At 29.0% G+C, this 21,323-nt stretch overlaps 1 protein-coding gene across 1 annotated transcript in view; it reads right to left on the minus strand.

Moving 5' to 3' along the window:
• The window catches only part of LOC113381890 (zwei Ig domain protein zig-8-like), a 58,183-nt gene that overhangs the window by 14,980 nt on the left and 21,880 nt on the right, over nucleotides 1-21,323 (minus strand). The window contains exon 2 of the mRNA XM_026620542.1: nucleotides 4,427-4,637. Coding sequence (XP_026476327.1) covers nucleotides 4,427-4,637 — 211 coding nt within the window. The remainder of the gene's footprint in view (nucleotides 1-4,426; nucleotides 4,638-21,323) is intronic.

Here is a 21,323-nt window from a genome sequence, read left to right on the forward strand (position 1 = left end):
TTTTTTTTTATCGTAGTTCATTTTACAGACAATATTATCTAGTTTAACGAGTTTTTTTTTTATTTCATCCACGTAGAAGGCCGAAATCACTGCAGCAGTTAAGGGCCTTTTTTGTCGCGCCGATGAAGATCGACGATAACTAAAAAAATATTTAATTTTTTCTTAATTTTCTTACTATGTATTCTTAAAGCATGTATAAATATATTTCTAAAATTTTAAAATGATTGATAAAGTAGTTTTTTTAATATAAATCCCAAAAATCACCTTTTTTTAGGCGGTTATACTAGTTGTGCCCCTTAAAGGCACAAAGACCTGCAAATATACTTGAAAAATAATATATATTCTGATTGATAATAAATAAATACATACCAACAAAAAAACTTTGCTATTTTGTGAAACAATAGAAACAGATTCTTTGATGATGATATTTGGATTTCATCATTACTTCTTTCCTTATCACGGAGTGAATTTTTTCTTCTGTCATTGATCACAATATCTGGTTATCTATTTTCGGCATTATTTTGACTCATATCCCATCTAATGACTCTCCGAAGAAAATGTCATATAATGATATTATATTTTCTAATTAAATCTGAAGAGAAATAACTTCTATTTTGCCCTGGCTATTTTTAGAAAATAATTAAACGAATGAGAACGTTATTTTCAGCGATTGATCATTATTTTTGGGAATAATTTAGCAATATCCGAGGGTAATATTTATATTTATTCTGATCTTTTCTATATAAAGACAAACTGCCGTTGCTGAAAACCGTTAAATGTGTCTTCATCCTTAGACGCACGGGTGATTAACGTGAGGGTCTAAGTCCCTTCTCGGGGAGCCACTAAATACCATCAGAGTGTAAGATAACAGCACTAATTTAAGTTAATTTATTTGTCTTTCAACGAGGGTGTGGCGAAGTATACGAACGCCTCGAGAAAATTAAATAAGGCGAGGCGTTATTTTTCCCAAATCTGGGATCGCGGATTTTAAGGCGAATTATTTTATGGAAAAACATGATCATTTAACTTTGTTACGATATGAACAGGTTTTAAATTCTTCGAAGATGTTGAAGATAATTATTAAGATTATTTCGGAGTTTGGCAAAATAAATGTTTTGAATGCTAATTAAGGTGAAGAAAATTAGCATTTAACAGAAATTTAATGAATTTATGTTATCGTTTCATTTCCTGGCCTGCAAACAATCTACTGAATTATTTAACTTGTAAAATCATCAAGAAAAGTTATCGAACATTATTATAATTTGTGTTTCTTGTTTAATTTACATTGACAACATTGATTCGTCTGTGCATCATTATTATTAAATACTTATCTATGATATGAATTTAGATATAATAAATCTAAATAAACATTCAATAAAATTGTGTTCTAAAATAGATAAAACGCAATAAAATTTTATAAAGACTTTTGTAATTACATTTAAAATTGGCAATACTCGAGAAAACATAATCTCCTACGGCGTATGTAAAATTTCTTCAAAGTTTTAAATGTTTATAACTTTTCAATATGAAACTCATGCATCACGAGTTTTTAATGACGTTGCCAGATGTTCTCAAAAGATTATGTAAATTTTATGGTAGTGTGAGATAATATTGGGCATTTGATCATTTCGATTTGAAATTGTTATAAAGTAAAATTGAATTATAAGAAATCTGTAGAATATTTCAAATGCGAATAATGGAGATACATATTAGATGATTGAAACATTCTTAAATTATTATAATGTGAGTGTAAATTAATTGGAAGGTATATTTAACCGGATAAGACGAGACTTTATAGAATATTATGAAACTTAATAATATGGTTGAATACTGCGTTGTCTATAATTAGAAGTTGATGTAAAATTGTTAGAATAAACATTAAGACTTTTTTATTGACGTTAAGAGATGTGATAAAACTTGACAATATTAAATAGAATAAATAAAATGTACATATAAATTTATGGAACTTGCAAATGGATCGCTCCTTTCTGTTGTGAGCTCTGGACCACATCTAATATCAGCTCTGAAGTAAATCAACTCGGATTTATCGAGGAACGGCAGTTCCTTTATATAGATCGTATTACATTGTTGGAACCTTGAAAAGGTTTAGTCTTACATGGCAACAAAAGTACTAATGTTTGCAATTTTGTATACAAGGAAGATCGTTACACAAGACAATTTATGCGAGTAGAAAAAAGTACGAATTCTTTCGACCGATCAAGCATGGAAAAGTTCAGAGAGAGAGAACTCTCTGGAGAATACAGAGAATTTCTTGATAAAGTGTATTGGGATATAGTTCATTTTCACTCCGGGCTGTTTTGCAAATTACGCCAGATATATAGGAAACTTCGAAAAGAAGTTCAAGTCATGGAAGAGGAACTTCACTGAAAAGACTATCGAAATAATGATTTGTAATAACAAAAGACTTATGTTCACTTTTCGAAATCCTAGCGGAAATCTTCTCATGAATATTTAATGTACGCGAATCTTTATCCCGTTGGCGGATTTTAAGTTGCGCAGGTGCAAATTGCTATAATCGGGCGGGCATTAGCAATATGTAGTATATCTTAGTTGCCTTTGATCGTTTATTTCGCAACCCGAGGGCATGAAAATCGTCTCTTAAACAAGAAGTTGTACGTGATGATATTAAAACATAGTACGAAGCCTTATCTAATGTTTTCAATTACATAGTAAGTTCCATCAAAATGCATAACATATCCCTTCAAGAAGCTTTCATCTCAGCACCTACAAACAATGCTCTGGCACGTAAGTGAAATCTAATGTATAATACGAAAATTGATAACTATAATTAGATTCAACTGCCTGCTCATCATGAAACTACCTGCGAATAGTTTCAACACGTCTACCTTATGAGAAGATGACATAATTGTACTCAACACATACATAAATTACTAAAACGCATAATTTATAAATAACTTAGCAGTATTGTTCTACTTAATACATTGCTGCAAGCTTATTTATCTATTTATAACTTTATAAAAATTGTATATTTATTGTATACTTTATAAAATTTTATACTTATAACAAAATTATAAGGGAACTTATCAATTTTAGTATTTGATGTAATTATAAATATTTGATTGACCTCTTGATATGTTAATACAATAAAAACGTACTCACTTAGTTTAATATTATCGTATTTGTTTCGACCTAGATTATTCCACTAATTTTACTTGGTCACTAATTGTTAAATATAATTTGCAACTTCCAGCGTGTGATGCATACGTACTAAAATAAATTTATATTATTATCATACAAATTAGAATACATGTTCAGAATATCCGAGATTGTTAAAGTTGTTTGACAAACACAATAAATTGGACGCGCATACAATATTCAGCGTCTATTCAAAGGAGAATAGATATTTAGACACAACATGATAATGTGGGAGTCGATTTAACTCAATTCACGATGTCATGTCTGTCTAAATAACGATCAAGTGGAACTGCCTTTTTGTACTAAAAGTCTTTGTTCTTTCACGAAAATGCTTTGACAATACATGTTGGTTCGTGAATTAATCGTATACTGAACAGCAATACCAATATTACTTTATCAAACAGAAATTAATTTTACGAGTTAATTAATAATGTATAAAACCATGTGTAATATAAACAATTTTTAAACACATTATATTATTACCAGGTTGTTTAAATCTAGAACATATAAGCAAATGTGATATGTTATACTAGACCGGCGCAGAAATCTTGTCTCGTTTGATAAATTAGTTTGCAAGAAACAGCCTCTTACTGATTATACGTATGTTTTTGCCTAGGAACCAACTAGTGAAATTAATGTATTTGGTTTGTATAACATTTGTATATTTGTATATGTAGAACAACATGATAAATATAGAATACAAATCTTAGAATTACATTATTATTAATACAAATCTTAATAGATTTTGTTAAAATTATCATTATTTGTTCCCGTAGTCACAAAACGTTTAATACATATTTCGACATAGAGAATTTCTAGAAGTATATATTTGAATATAAAGATTAAATCCTTTTTTTAAGTTTGTTAAAAAATTAGTCATATGTATTTTAACTCAGAAACGCTTGCAAAACAGACATCAAGCTGGCGAAATTGCATTTTAACTGAATTAGTAAAACTGATCTTGTAATTATGATAAATCCAATGTGTTTCATTGTGCAATTTTAGTGATCACAATCATATCTTTAGCATGGACATAAAAATGACAACAAAAATCACCTAGATTGTGCTTAGAATGCTCAATGATTGACAACTAATTCAAAATATTGAAAATGTGTTAAATAATAAAATTTCTTTATTTGTTTATAATTGATTTATTGTTTGATTTCCTTTTATGTTCAAATAAAGTCATAAAACAAATAGAGTGATTTCTAAGTTGTCTGTTGATTTAAAAACTATGTCGTTGACTCACCAACTACGTCGAGATACACCTTGTGCCCGATGGGAGGCGTACTTGATATCTGGCACTCGTAGACGCCTGTGTCGTGTTTCTGCGGATAGCGAATGTACAGCAGCCAGTCTTCGCTGTGAGGCGAATGTTTCGTTTCGAAACGCTGATCTGAAGTGTACGTGTACCTTCCCACAGTCAAGAGATGGATGTCTCGATGCCTCACCCATGAAACCTGGAAATGCACGTTAAAACGAATAAGGAAAATTTGAAAATGTAATGTTTTATTTTAATGATCAGGCAATGCAATCATTTGAGTACTCGTTTCTGACGCCGCGCTTGTTTTGAAACCTTTTAGTTCCAAGACCAAACGTAATAACACTTCACTCGCCTCTGCCTTTCGAATCGATACCATTTTCTTTGAATTTTTATTATTTTCTTATAAATTGTAAACAAGTACAATAATGTAACAGATGTAGATCTGTATTGAATGGACTACATACGACATACGACAAAAATTAAATACGAACGACTTCGTTGGTAGTAATATATAATAAAACGTTGGAAATGAATATCGTTATTTATTTAAATTAGTAGATTTTATAAATATAATGATAAAAATCAGTATTTTTAAAGTCGTTCTATTTGTTATTATCGCATTAGTTTATTAGATTAATATCTTTACAAAAAAAACGTAAATTTAAAATGCATAATAATTTAAAAAAAAATCATACATATTGATTATCATTTATTATATGTGAGAATAATTTTAATCTAGCAAAGAGCTTTCGGTGTCATCATACTCTCATAAGGTCCTAACGTTTCTTTGCACTAACTATATTACTCCGTTCTACTAGAATTTCCTGGATATAATCATAAAAGTGATTGCATATAAAGATAAAAGTAATGAAGTAATAACTTCAGTGATTCGACCGTAATTTAGTTGAAATAGAGAATCTTGCCCATATAGTGATAGTTGATTAATAATAAATATTTATGACGACCTTGCTGAAAATTTTTGTTTTTATGAAATATGAAAGGGCTAACAGTTGTTATATTAATAATAATGTTTTCACTAGAAAATTGAAAAACTAAATCCTTAAAAATCTGCTACCACATTCTTATAAATATTTTATATTTTGCGGTGGGCCTTGCATGAAGATATTACAGTTTCCAAAGTACCGATTGCTTTCTTCATTCTTATTACGTTAGTAAAAACTAAATTGCTTTGTTGCTCCAGAAAATTCTCAGGTAATACCATCACACAAACTGGAACGATATTATGTTTAATAAGTTAAAATCAATATTCGCATCCGACCATTTCAAAGTCAACCCAGAGAGATTTTTCTTTATGTACAAAATCGCATTATAAGGGTACGTAATGATGGTTTCGAGTTGTGTACATGAGTGGTTTTGGAATTTAATGGGTTGGTGAAATCTTTCTCTTTAAGCCTCCTTTTTAGTATTCATATGCAAATATCATAAACTGGTTTTTATTCTTTTGAAGTTTTCACGAGTATTATGAATAATGAACTGAAACCATATGCAGAATATACTCAGAAAGAATATAATGTCTTTTATAGAAGTGGGTAGTATTTACTCTAATAATTAACTTATACTATGTAAAAACATAAAAGATTTTTTGAAATGGCAGTTACTATTAGAAATTTGTAGCCCCGTGATAAAATGCATGAATTTGTAAAGCCTAGAATCAATATTTATTTATTTTTGTATTGACTTTTTATGCAGTAAATATTACAGAAAATTATGATTTTTAAATAACATAGTTGCTCTAATATATCGGCGTCTCCACCGTAACTAAGCCGCTAAGACCATGTTTTCGTAATCTATCTGGAATGATATTACTTAATATTTCATAAGATTAATTGAAAAATGATGTTTTATAAATAAAAATTTTGTTGTTGCGAGAATTCGTATATTTTATAGTATTAGAACTGGCGAGAAAATTTGGTCATTTAGTTTTTTGATATCTCAACTTTAATAGAAAGTATGAAATTATTGTAGATCGGTATAAACTTTTGATACTTGTGAAAAACTCAAAAACAAAGGTGCCAAGATATTTGTTGAATCACAATAAAAGACATTGAGCACTTAAATGGTAGGACAATAATTTCAAATACTATTATTCACTCCAACCAATATTTATATTTACAATTTCATATCGTACATAACCGGAAAATATTAAATTCTCATTATAGCAACAATATTCGTGCTTACAGTTCGTGCGATGTATAATAGCAGATCGATACACTTGTAATCTATCAGCTTCACTATCTATAAGTACCTACAGAGCTGAGGGCATAACTCAACCTTTCATTAAATCTCCTGGTAGAAATGTGCGAAACGACAGAGTATTAGCAGACTGTAAGAACATGGAACTGAGAACAAATTAAGATGGATAAAAGGATATCTCGTGTATCTTTACAAATGAGATTAGTCGCTAAGATTTGCCTTGTTAATGATAATTGAAATTATAATTAAAATATAGAAAAGTTCTGCTTTTGGTGCAGAAATTGATTGCATGGCAAAATAAAATTAAATATATTTTAACACAGATGTCTTGTGAAACATTGATAAGCATATACTAAATTTTTGTCATGGCTCAAAATTTTCCATTTCATATAACATGTCATATGCTTACATGTGACATTGACAAAACTAATATTTAAGATCGAGTTATAAAATCTCAGCATATTAAAATAATTTTTAATTCTAATTAAACATAATTTCAAAAAATCTAACTCAATTTTTATTATAATTTTTTGTGATAGGTTAAAATGTTGTGTCACTCAATATCTCGATTATTAAATTTTTAGTAGTAATATTTCAAAACCTAAATGCGGGTTCATAGAGATCCAACTTTAACAAAAGAATATTAAAAATGCTAATGAAACTATTTCAGGAAACTTTATAGAATTAAATTAGAAATTTACGTTGCTATATTAAAGTACCGTAAATTTTAAATAAAAGAAAATGTCTTACCACTTAAGCAGAATATTTCTGAGTTAGTTTATATTGCAATTACTTAGTTGTTAATTAGTTGTAAAGTTTCACGCACGAAAGTAATAAAAAATATGATAAATATCCTAAGCATATTTCATGGTTCATAAAATGATCTTATTGAACACAAATGCAAATGCAGCGTCATGATTTTTATTATATATTTCAATTACTTACACTTATATTAATTAAAACTTTAGCATCAAAATATATACCAGTCTTCAGGTTTGTAATGTTTTATTTAAAATACAATGTAATATTTTATTATGTTGATATTATCAATAATTTTAATATCTGAGGTTTAAATTAACTAATGTAACAAAAAACTTTATAATATTAATGTGTTATATTATATATTAAAACAGTTTAATTAATTTTATTGCATGAGACTGTTGTTTCAAAATGATCACAAAACAATTTGAGTTTTTTTAGAATGCCAGATCTCACAAGTGAGCACAAAACTTAATCAAGAATGTTTTATATAAATGAAATGTCTACATGAGCGTGTATAATCGAAGCAATGCTATAGAATATGTATAAAACTTAGTGGAAAAGTATAGCTTCAGAAATACTTTCAAAATAAGCAGAAATGAAACAATACGCAAAACCGTTTCTGAAATGACTATTGCCAGTGCCATCAGCATAACGACACTTGAAAATATATTAAAGATGCAATCGTATTATGCATCCTTCTTGAAACTTCAAGAGACTTGTACTTAGCGAGAAATCCGTTGCGAAAAGTAGGATATAGCAAGTTTTAATTGTATTTTTATTTTTTCGCCGATGAAATGAAATTAGTGGAGGCAAAATTAAAGCACGAGATTAAAATGAAACAGACAGCAGCGAAACGAGTCCGTGTTGTGCGGCATCTATACTTTATCTGTCCGCATGGTCCGAGTAGCTATTGTATCGCGGCCTGACTTGATTTACGACCTCCCGCTTGCGCCCTCCCGTTTGCGCCCTCCATCCGGGGTGAAGGAAACATAAAACCATACCGGCCCCGAAACACACAATACTACGCCATTTAGCGGTCACTAAAATTATCCCACTTGACCGTTCTACTGAATTTATTGCCGTTCTCTTCTAAACCCTCTTATTGATTTGTTTTATGGATATAGATAGAAGCCTGAGCCTTTTTCAGATCTTTAAATTCAATTCTAACAATGTAGGGTTGTATACATGGTTATGAAAATATTCTGGGTTAGAGGCTTTGAAATATATTATGGATATTTATGAAAAATGTTAGGGATTTTACGAAGGAATTTGTTTGCGGCATTCAAATGGACAGAGATATGTCCAGTGATAGAGATGGAAAATTGCCGTTCTCTTCTAAACCCTCTTATTTGATTCTGTTTTATGGATATAGATAGAGGCCTGAGCCTTTTCAGATCTTTAAATTCAATTCTAACAATGTAGGGTTTTGTATACATGGCTTATGAAAATATTCTGGTTTAGAGGCTTTGAAATATATTATGGATATTTTATGAAAAATGTTAGGGATTTTACGAAGGAATTGTTTGCGGCATTCAAATGGACAGAGATATGTCCAGTGATAGAGATAGACATTTTTATACGCCTAATAAAGAACTGTTTTAAAATCATATTAACTTGGAATCACTTGTTTATGAATGAAGGGATTAACGTTTATCTTGTATTATTTGTTATATATTGCTGGCGATTATGTTCATTAATATTATTAAAATATCTTATGTATATATATATATATATATATATATTATATATATATGTATATGACACACTGGCACTACATTTACATGTACACATTATTATATTTAATAATCACCTAAAATTAAATATAATCACTACTCCATTTATGTAAATGTACTCAGTAATAACTTATAAACTATGTAAATGAATTTCAATTTATATAATTATTTAACTAAACTAATTTTCAAAATTTACATTCAAATTGTACTCATTTTATAATCCCATCATATGAATTCACACACACTCAGACTTACCAATTATTATAGTTATGTTATGGCAAAATTATACAAAGCTCCAAATCCACTAATAAACACAAGAATGCCATTTAGAGCTTTATCCACGAAACCGTGACCATTATCACGTTTATAATAATGGTCACTTAAAACCACGTTCGCAGTTTTCGAATTAACTTCTTTATACATTCCAACCATTAAGAGTAATGACAGAATTTGTATTCGAGTATCTAAAATAATGGCTCTACCCCATAAAAAATCGTATGCATTTGATAAAAAGTGTTTTGCAACTCAAGTTTTTTTTTATCAATCTGGCAGCCAGATGCATTTGCCGAAGGGTTTTCAATTCAATTTTAAAAATGTGTGACATATATCAAAGCATATTCTGTGTCATATAAAAAACTAAAATGGGCTTTGAGATTAATTTTGTCTACGCTAGTTTGTATTCGAGTATCTAAAATAATGGCTCTACCCATAAAAAATCGTATGCATTTGATAAAAAGTGTTTTGCACTCAAGTTTTTTTTTATCAATCTGGCAGCCAGATGCATTTCCCGAAGTTGTTTCAATTCAATTTTAAAATGTGACATATATCAAAGCATATTCTGTGTTCATATAAAAAACTAAAATGGGCTTTGAGATTAATTTTGTCTACGCTAGTTTATGTATTCTTCTAATGTCATAATAAATATTGCTGACTAAAATATTAAAGACATATAAATATTTCATACTTATTCAATTAATCTTAAATTGAAATAATTTGCTTTTTATATATAATTCTATAATTGTTTAATATTATTATATAATTCTATAATGTCTATAAACATTGAATTTTATGAATTTGAATTAGAAAAATGAACAAATAACGCGAGAGTACAACGAAAACAAAGAATAGGCCATTTTGCATGTAAACCAAACTAACACACACACTATATACCTATATATGTATATGTATATATATATATATATATATGTATATTCTATCTGAATACTTTTTCCTTCAATCGAATCGATTTTATATGAGATTTCGATTGAAGTTTATGCGTGTTTGCTGAAACCGATGCGAGGTACATGTTACTCTTTGTGTTGTTTCAATCGCTTGCATGTAAATTTGTTAAAAGCGGCAAATGACGTTAACATAAATAAATCGATGTTATTGAAAGGGTTTATACCATCCAGCTCTATTCACGGTATCACTGGACATAATACTATTAGGTAGTATCTACGTATAATACTACCGTTTGTATTCGTCGAAATATCCACTTGACCGTTTCGGTAAATTTATCACAGACGTCCTCTTTGATATTGTTACAGAAATCTGTTGCGATCTGTTGATTCAATTATTACAGGGCTTGTAGCTGTATTTATTGGGTTCTTTCGGACTGATTGATATAAATGTGATACATTTGCTACTCAGGGAATGATACGTACAACTGTATACGGCATTCTTACATATAATCAGGGTAATAAACATGTATATACATATATACGTAAACATTATACACATAAATAAATGTATATATATATATATATATATATATATATATATATAACGAAAGGACAAAAATAAAATTAGCAATATATTCTCAGTCATACATCACAATGAACTACTACATATGTGTAATTAAATTTTATACTGCGTGCCGTATAAAATATTAGTTTATTATGCCTGTTACATGAGAGTTAATATTTATAGATTGTGAACATATGTTAAACATTTGAATACTACTTTTACAATGTTCTATGTGAAACTAGAAATTTTTATAATTTATATGCGAAATATTATATATAATTCATTGTTCATTTATTTTAAAACATGCAACTAAAGTACATCTCCCACTAGTTTATATATTACAGGAAATTTTCTTATATAATTCTTGTTTCGATTAAAATCATGTTTTGACACCTATAAAACTCTAGATTACCCATCTAAAGTTTTTGTGTTTAACGCATTATAACTTCGTATACTCACCTATAATTGGTTATTCGAGATTTTAATATTAAACAAGAAAGTTTTGCTTGTAATTTTCAAATAAATTTATTTCGCGACTTGCATGTCGTTAACGCGTTCATTATAATGCCTCGGTGAGCGGCTGCGAACAGCGAATTTCGTCCCTTTTGGCGTCGCTCGTTGAGTTTATTACGGACGTAATAGACCACCAGCTGGTGAAGACTTTTGTAAAATTGTTTTAAACAAGTTTTAGGGTAGAGTTGATATTCATCCAGAACATAAGTTAGAGGATCGAAGGGTTGAAACTTCTTCAAATGTTACAGCTATGACAATACTATACAATATACTACAAGAGTATTTACATCTGCAGTACAAAATCAGTTAAAATAACTATTGTCTTAACTTAACCATTTTTTGAGAACACAGATCTGCCTCTGTATTCTGTTAATACATTTTGTACCTTTCTGTATCTTTTATATGTATGCAAGTAAAAAAACTTCAACTCGGCATTGCTGCACCAATAAAAAGTCAGTCCTATTAAATAAATCCTAATAATAAAATCTTCAAATCTGAATGGATTAATTATTGGGTTAAGGCTCTGATTGCTGTTAGGATATGAGAAAACACTAGTGGTGTATGGCATCGTGCCTTGAGGCAAATTGTTGAATCTTCTCGAAACGAATTAAATTTTAGAAAATTAGAATTATTTTCAATATTCAACAATTTTTTTGAACATTAAAAAAAATTTTTTTTTAAAGCAATCGTTTCGTCAACATAAGCAAAAATTATTTTGAATCATTAAAATCTTATGATTTCTCAAAAACTGCCATTTTTTTAACATGTAGCTTGATATCTCCAAAACGGCTAGACCTGCCTTTGCCAAAAACTAATCATCACTCGTCATTACGAATTGAATGTTTTTTGGATCATTCAAATCGGATGTTTCTTTTTCTCGGATTTCTGTTTTCTGCACTCATCTCCAAAATGGCTGGATCTGCTTTTGCCAAAAAATAATCAGCACATCTCCCTATCAATAGGAATTGAATGTTTTTTGAACCATTCAAATCGGTTGATACGTGCTCTCGAAAACGTGGACGAAAAATTGTATCCATATATACACACACACATATCAATTTTCCCTGAGGTATGCAAATGTTCAGAAACCTTCAAAATGTAAAGAAATAAAAAAAATAATTTCGATTTTTGGACGATTACAATAACTTAGCCTACGGGAAATTAAAAAATATGTGTCTTTTTTTTTACTTCAGGTTATAATGCTTATGAAATTTTATCACATCTGAACTAATGCTATAATTATTTTTTTACGAAGTCTTTTGTTTTCATATATAGAATAAGTTATAAAAATATAGCATTTTCCGAATATATAATTATTTATTATTTGTTCATTCAAAATATGTTAATATAATCTAGAAATTATTCAGCACCTCTTTGCCATACATTGTTTTACTATAAAACTAAATCAATAGCAAAAAAGTCAATTAACTTTACCAGACACACAGAGATTTTTTTCGCCAAATATGTATGTCTGGTCTAATATCATATAAATTTAGTCATAGAAAAATAAAGCATTTTCCGAATATATAATTATTTATTATTCATTGTTTGTACATTCAAAGTGTGTATATAAAATCTAGAAATATTTTACCACCTTTTGCCATATACTGTTTTACAACAAAACTAAATCGATAGCAAAAAACGCGATGAGTTTTCTTAATCTATACCAATCATATCCATTCAAGGATAATAATAAATATCCATTAATTTTTTAATGTTATTGTTAATATTTATATCATTATTAAATTTAATAGAAAACCGCACGATTCTGTTTTTTATGCATGTAAACCAAACCGCTCGTACCTTTCGAGTAAAATAGTAAATGCTCCGGAAGACTTCTCTATCGTGTTACACACAATTTCCATTCACTAACTCTTGCTTTATATATCCATTTTCCCATCACCCTTGGAGTTTATTACCGGAGCAATTTGTTAACTTCCAGCTCGGATGTATTTTATAATGGTTCGATCACATGCATATCTGGTAGCCGTAACCTGTATGAACAAACGCCGCGCTGCATGCGAACATATGTCGTGTTTGCTGACGCCGTTCCGAGGCGGAGACATAAATATAGCGTGTTTGCACTATTTGTTAACGTGTACTCCACTATTTGTTATTATGCCGGGGTTTAGGAAATGATATGTCCGTAAATCTTCTTTGGACGTTTGCAGGGAAGAAGTTCGAAACTCATGTTTAGGATAGATTTGTCAAACTAACTTGATAGAATTTCGTAACTATTAATTGTATTTCTGTATCGTTGGTTAATGCTGGCTATGCTTTGGGACGTATTTTATAATTAACATAGTTATTATCAAGATGACATGAAAAACAAACACGCGAAACAGTGTTCTTGAAGTATATTTAGATGCATTGTTGCATTTGCTTACCGAATAGAGCATTATATCTTTACAAACTGTCCGACACTGATATATGTACATGAGAACGTAAATTATAGAACCTAAATTGGTAGTCAGATAATAAAATTTTAGTTATATTTGAGCACTTAGCTAAGTACACATCACTAAATTAAATGAAACTGCTATTATTAAACAAATATGTTTTATAAGGCAAAACACCACTTGTAATATATTTTAAAACATTTTTAACTTCCCGTAGGGTAAGTTATTGTAATGGGCCGAAAATCGGAATTGAATACTTTTACATTTCTCGACGTTTTGAAGGTTTTTGAACATTTTGGCATACTTCAGAAAAAATGGATGTGTGTGTGTGTATGTATGTATGGATACAATTTTTCGTCCACGTTTTCGGGCGTACGGATCAACCGATTTGAATGGTTCAAAAAACATTCGATTCCTACATTTTTAATTCTGACTATAGTTCTAATATACTTTAAACAAATAATTTCAACTTTGCAATTCAGTTTATATAATTCTTATAAATTAGACAATGTTATAATATTTATAATAATCTATTTGAAAACCTTCAGTATTCCTCGAACATTTCTCTACGGTACGGGAAGTTCCAGCAATTTGCCTTAAGGCACGATGCCACCCACCCCACTAGTTATATGTATTTTTCATATATTTTGATATAACAAAAATATGATTTACATGTATAGTGTATTAAACATTCACAGAATGTTTTAAACATTCATTTATATTTATAAACTTTAATTATTTTAAATATATTTGCATTAGAATAATTTATTATACAAATAATTGTTTATCAATAGTTATCATAAAACTCCTTGAAATATTTTTTATACAAACTCTTATTATTATTCAATTGAATCTTTTATAGCTTTTAAGTATCAGGAGGTAATTATGAACCTACAGCTATAATAAGATACTTTAAAAGATTCATTAAATTTGTCTAAACACAAACCCTTGAATTTATTAAAAAAAAAAATTATTTATCAATAGCTATCACAAAACTCCTTTAATTATATATTTGTACAAACTCTTATTTTCTTAATTAGTATTTAATTCTATCTTTTATAGCTCTTCAGTATCTGTTAAATTAATTGTTTCGGCACTCGTACAATGAAGTGGAATTTCATTAGAGGTTTCCTAGTTTTGATAATTGCATTATCATTGGACAAAATCGTTTACGTGTCAGTTGAATTAAACAAACTTGCGCATTAGTTAAATTAGTATTTTTGCTAATCACAAAATTTATTCGAACCTATTTAAAAAAATTATTCTTTGATTTTATACGTATATAAGTTTACTATAAATAACAAATATGGCATAGTATCGTTCTTACTTGAAATAATTTTTATTATTTTATATTATTATTTATAAAATAGCATTTTTATTTCTTCGTAGAGTGTCTATTTTTAGGTGCCGTATGAATATCCATTACTTTGAACTCTTATTCCTAAAGTTTGCAAAACATTCACAGGAATTTTGTGACAAACTTTTGTTGGACAAACTTATATCTTACACAGTTTGCTTATAACTAAAAATATGCGCTTCGAATTATCATTTTTATGATGAAAATAACATGTAAATTATATAATAACGAGAGATTTCCAGAGGGCATTGGCAATGTTCATAGCGAAATTAAAGGGAGTGAATATTAGAATGACAATGCTCTAGAAGAATCTTATAATATAATTAGTAATTTTATCATTAACATGGACATACGTTTTTCTTTATCAAAGTTACTGATTATAATTATAAAAATTTTAATTTACTATAAAGTAAACTTTGTTGTTTGTTAATTAATTGTTGGTCCTTTTATAGATGTCGATATATATATTTAAGCTTTCTCAATCCTTCTGTAAAAAATTTTTAATGGGAATTATAATTTTGTAATGCTATTAATTATGACTTATTTGAGATTTATATATTCCAAACCTTCTTCACCTTACGCAATGGAAATAAACTCTTCTTATTCTTCTAAAAAAGCGATCCTACTTAGACATTCAGTATTTTTAAAGCTTTTAAAATTTGCAAATCTGCCATTGCGTCTTATTCACGCATTCTATTCCGATTCCTTCTTATTTGTATTCATTCGCCTTCCATCCTCGGAGCAATTTATTAATGCATACTTCTGTTTATTTTTGCTGATTTAGCCTTTTCGTTAAGATTTAATAACCCATGTTCTTTTGACGTCTCTTTTCTCCGACTGGAATATGAATTATGAATATCTTAGTAACTGGGAGTACCTTATACGTACTAGACATTGAAATTCTAATGCGGTTCCATTGAAACTTTTTGATTTACGTTTTACTTTTAGAACGTTAAAATAACCTTGCGAACAATTTTTCATGAAATATTTAAATGATCACTAACATTCGTATGAAAAAAACATCATGGTATTATCATATTTTACACAGTTCTGTGGACTTTTATTCAAAGCACGAGGTAATATTTACGGTTTTTTGGATATAAAACAGTCAAAAAGTTTTAGTATAAATACTATATAACGAATATCTGATACAAAATAAAAATTCAATCAGGATTGTAATTGAAATATGAACGTCATTTTAGTACAGATTTGAACTATATAAGTTTTTCGCAGATTGCAATAAGTTTCTTGATTAGATAAGTCTTCCAGTGGTGTTTTTCTATTTTTCTTCGAGAATCAATCAACAACTTGTTGCCTCTACTTAGTAAAGACATAATGCGTTTTCTATCTACTAGGACGGGCTAAAACTTTTACTTTGAGGACACACTATAAGACAACGTTTACGAAGAATAAATGTGATGATTATACATATAAACTTAGACATTTAACAAAATTTAAGTATTATTGCAAAAATACGGTTGATTTTTACATACATTTTCTAAACAATGATATTATCATAGTGCATAATATCAATAACTATATTCGAAATGTGTTTTATTATTACATTTGAATGCTTGATCAAAAATGTCAATAAATGCCATGAATTCAATGCTATTATTACGTATTGGTTAAGTATTTTATTATACATGTATAAAAAATGTAGTTCTGTAAATATATTCCAAATATATTCATTTTTATATGCTGCATAAAACGGGAATATAATTTAAAAGATATGAACTATAAATTCGAGCAAATAGATTGCGCGCTTTGAACACGACGCGGCTGAGTAGTTAGAAATTGAAAACTCATGTGCAACTTGCATGCACTTTTGAGAGAGAAAGAATTGTAATAATAATTAAATCCAATTATTCTTTATAGAATATACATAATGCCAAAACATACAGATTTTAATACATTTCTTCTTATATAGTTTATGGTAGAAAGAAACTGAAATGAAACTTAATAAATATCAAACTTTTTCAAACTTTCAAATGGCTATTCAATAACATTTGATTATATGTCATATGATTACTTCTCTCATGTCCTCATTTTATGCAATTTGTTATTCTCCAGATGGTTTCTTAGATTCTTATAAATAATAAAACTTTGAACATATTGTTGAGAGCGACGACTATGGTACTTAGAGAACATCGTTTGTTCGTCCTGAATTATGACTTTATGAAAGTCGAGTGTGTTCGCTTTTCTTTTTTTGGTTGCAGTTCATATTACCTCTTGCGCTTGAGTTCTTTTTTATATATATAATAAAGAGGGTGCGGATATTTTAAAATTATTGCATGAGTTGAGTACATCATTAAGGATGGTAAGAATATTTCAAAAATCATTTAATTAATATTTAAAACATTGTTTATTTTGTTTTGTCCAAGCTTTCGCCTAAAAAAGGTGCTCCAAACTGTTAAGATCCGATGAGAAACTTATTTAATGCAGGTGTATATATTTTTGATTTTTATTAGGAGCTGATTCTTAATGCTGATTGCTACGTTGCTACGTTTTAAAATGATAAATACAAAATGTTAAAATATGCGTTTCATATCTACCATCATCTCACCACTAAAGAAGTTCTTTCAGAAAAGAGCCCCACATTATGATTATTTTGTTAAAAAAGTTGCAGTGGATGAGATAATGTATAACATGAATTTCCTATTACACAGAGGAAAGTTTTCACTGAAAACTCATTCACGTCACTATGCATTCCCTGACAGCTATTGTTGGATCCCATGTACACAGTCACGTCATTATTGAATAATGTTTATGGGTGCGTATGATGTTTTCCTCATTATCATACTATGTCGTATCACCGACTCCTATGTGCCAGTAATGTGTAGTTAATTTGCATCTCATTATATCTAAATTGCGTCTAAACGATATGAGTTGTGTTTGATCCTCTGTAAATTACGAGCTTAGGTAAATTAGAGAAATAAGCGCCGGCCGCTTGTTTAATATCCGGGCTAGGATGGCCACTAACGGCTTTGATGTATGAAAACGACATTTCTGTCGCTTTGGTGCGGAAGAGATAAATTGGAAACTATTAGTTTGATCTTCCTAGAGGTAATTTTGACATCAATAGTTGTATTTATATAAAATAAATTTACCGATACAAACGAATTGCTTTTTTGAATTAATATATTAGCAATTATTACAGATAATTTCATGGATGTTTCAAATAACATAAAGAATTTTTCTGTAAAATTTGAATTATTTTGCATCATTATTAATATTTTAACATTATTATATTATTTCTGTGCACACAATTTAAATCAAACCACGAATTTCTGTTTTAAAAAATCTTTTGATGATGCTTTTACTTTTATTTCATATTTTAACTTTCTTCCTCTTTATTTAGAGAATATTTCTCAATTATTACCATTCATATTTAATACAATATTCACTACTATAGTATTTCTCTTAGTGCTATTGAGGCATTCAATTTTGTTCTTGCTGTAAATTTGCTTGGATTGTTGCAAACTCAACTCTGAAACTAGGAACTAGAGACATGTGACAACATATAACAAGGTTTCCAATTTGTAGACTGCTTTAAATTAGCATGGACCTGCAGATATGTTTACGTTTAAAATTAATCATGTTAGTGATAGTAAATATTTTGCATAAACTGCATAAACGAATTTGTATCTATGAGTCGAAATGCAGTCAGTGGTGCAACTGATGTCGGATTGAAATTTATTTTCACAACTAGTTTTTTTTGTACATAATGGATATGAATGATATGGATCAAATTTTGGGAAATAAATTTTAAATGATTTGAGGCTCATGAAATAATATAAGCTTAATTCTATTAAATCTAAAAATTTTCAATTCGTACTATGTTTGACGTGCATTATAAAAATTGTCCTACTACATACAACATTTTTATTGCAATGCGTATTGCACTTAGAGCTATTTCTATTTTTATTTTGATTCATCCGAATGAATTTTCGTGAGAATGGTAATTTATTTATAAATGAACGATATTTATCAAATATTTTGTATTACTTTTTATAATGTTTTTAATGGTTCGAAAATGTTCAATGTTCAATGGTTCGTCATATGTCGCCTTGGGTGCCCTTATGTATACACTTGGTATTTGCATTGTGCACTGCGAACTTTGACCTATCAAATTCAAATGTGTGATATATATCTTCATGAAACCTTTGAACTAGGATTGCTATCAAATGTCATTACCTCTAGAATTTGTATTTTGTAGTCGATTGCGATCCGCGTTTTCACAATGAACGGGCAGTACGTGCGGACTTAGTTTTGCATGGCATTGTTATCTTCTTCCCTAGCTGCCCACTCTAATGAATGCATTCGTGCAAATATGAATGCTAGCTAGCAACGACTCTTACTGTCCATTCTCTAACAGACTGTTGTATTTTAACGCGAAACGAACGGTTTTACATGTGTAAACTTGAAGCTGCACCGAGCTTCAACTTCTGCATCCACTTAACGTATTCATATCGAACGTGCTTTATTGTAGAAGTGGCCAACTTTGTTGTTCATGCGAATATATATGCGCTTGTAAGTACATATTTTTATTTTAAAATCTTGGTTGTACACCGAACTAAATTTTATGAATAGAGCGCCTTATCATGTCGTTTGATGACATTACGTTCTCGTATTTTTGCTGTTTGCAGTTTATTGCAGAGAAAAGCTGGAGAAATAAAGTCCTGCTAGAAGTGCATGATGAAAGAAAGATTGCTTGGCGTTTAATTATATCTTAAATTTTTAATTAAATTTAAATTTATATTTGCAAAAGCAATTAGTTGCTTTAGGTACGTAATTTATAAAAGTATTTTTCATAAAACTATAGTTCACATTAAAATAATAAGCAAATAATTTATATTATACGTTACAGAAGTATTGCATAATATTGTTTGCAAATCCAGTTTAAACTGTGCTATTAAATATAATTAACAATCTCTCGTTTTAGGATCCATATCTTTTTTTGACCAATTAACAATTTATTTAGAAAAAATCAGAATTATTATGAATTTATCGCCATCATCATTCTATCATAAGCATATTGTATAGAATAGTGCTATAACAGTTTCAGTATAATTTATGTTTTTCGTGCAATTTTATCCCACTAAATATGTATAAGGGTTGTTAATTCCAATTACGATCATTTTTGCGTAAAAAAATCATAAATTTGAAATAGGCAATAGAAGAAAATCTTTCTATAATTTCAATGACAAACATTTTTACCGTGGTATTACTTTCTACAATTAATAAAGCATTGCAACATTTTCCAAACGTGCCTTGGATAATCTGACCAAAATAATAATAATCCTTTTGCGTTAATAGATTCAAAATTATCTCAAACGCATAAAATAATTTACATGATCCGACTTACCCCGTTATTAACCAACCCTTTATAATCGCTTTCGTTTAATACTTAATTCTATAGGGCACGTGATATTTCTCTGTACACCTACGCCAGATGAGTCTCGAATGATTGTCATTTCTGAAACACCGCGTCAAATTTTAAAACAACCCCGTTCGAAATTTATTCTAGCCATTCGCAATATTCGTCCATTTAGATTTTGTGATATAAACGTGTGTGCTGCGTGAATTATTCTAAAAAGCTATTGTGCTTCGATACACAAAAGGAAACAATCAATGGGCCGTAATGAATTTACGTTCTGAAGTAAAATCAGACAAATTCAAATAAATCACGAACAATGAAAGGCTTCGTTAATCGATCGAAGTGTTTCAAAATAACCATTGTTGGGCGATTGATTGATAAAGAATTAGGATAAACAGAATAAATGAAATATTTAAAGGGCGTAGCGCCCATATAAAGGATGAAAGAGCGTTGAAATTTTTTATTTGTATAATAAGTACAATACTATATTACATACAAGTATGCCTGAGCATAGTATATATATACCTACGCAGTCGATTGCTTTATTCATATTTTATCTCTCGAAGTAATTATAATTTATACCGCAGATAATGAGAACTTGGAAACCTTTGAAGCCTTTGATAAATAATGATTTTACATATATATGTATGTATATATATGTATATATATATATATATTATATATATATATATATATATATGATAGAAAATATAATAGTTTATAATAAATAATATCCTTAATGTTTTATATATTTACATTATATTAGATATTTTCAATA

This window comes from Ctenocephalides felis, unplaced genomic scaffold, assembly GCF_003426905.1.
Source record: "Ctenocephalides felis isolate EL2017-DRISC unplaced genomic scaffold, ASM342690v1 CF-g0.4_SCAFFOLD_00845, whole genome shotgun sequence".
NCBI classification, from domain to species: domain Eukaryota; kingdom Metazoa; phylum Arthropoda; class Insecta; order Siphonaptera; family Pulicidae; genus Ctenocephalides; species Ctenocephalides felis.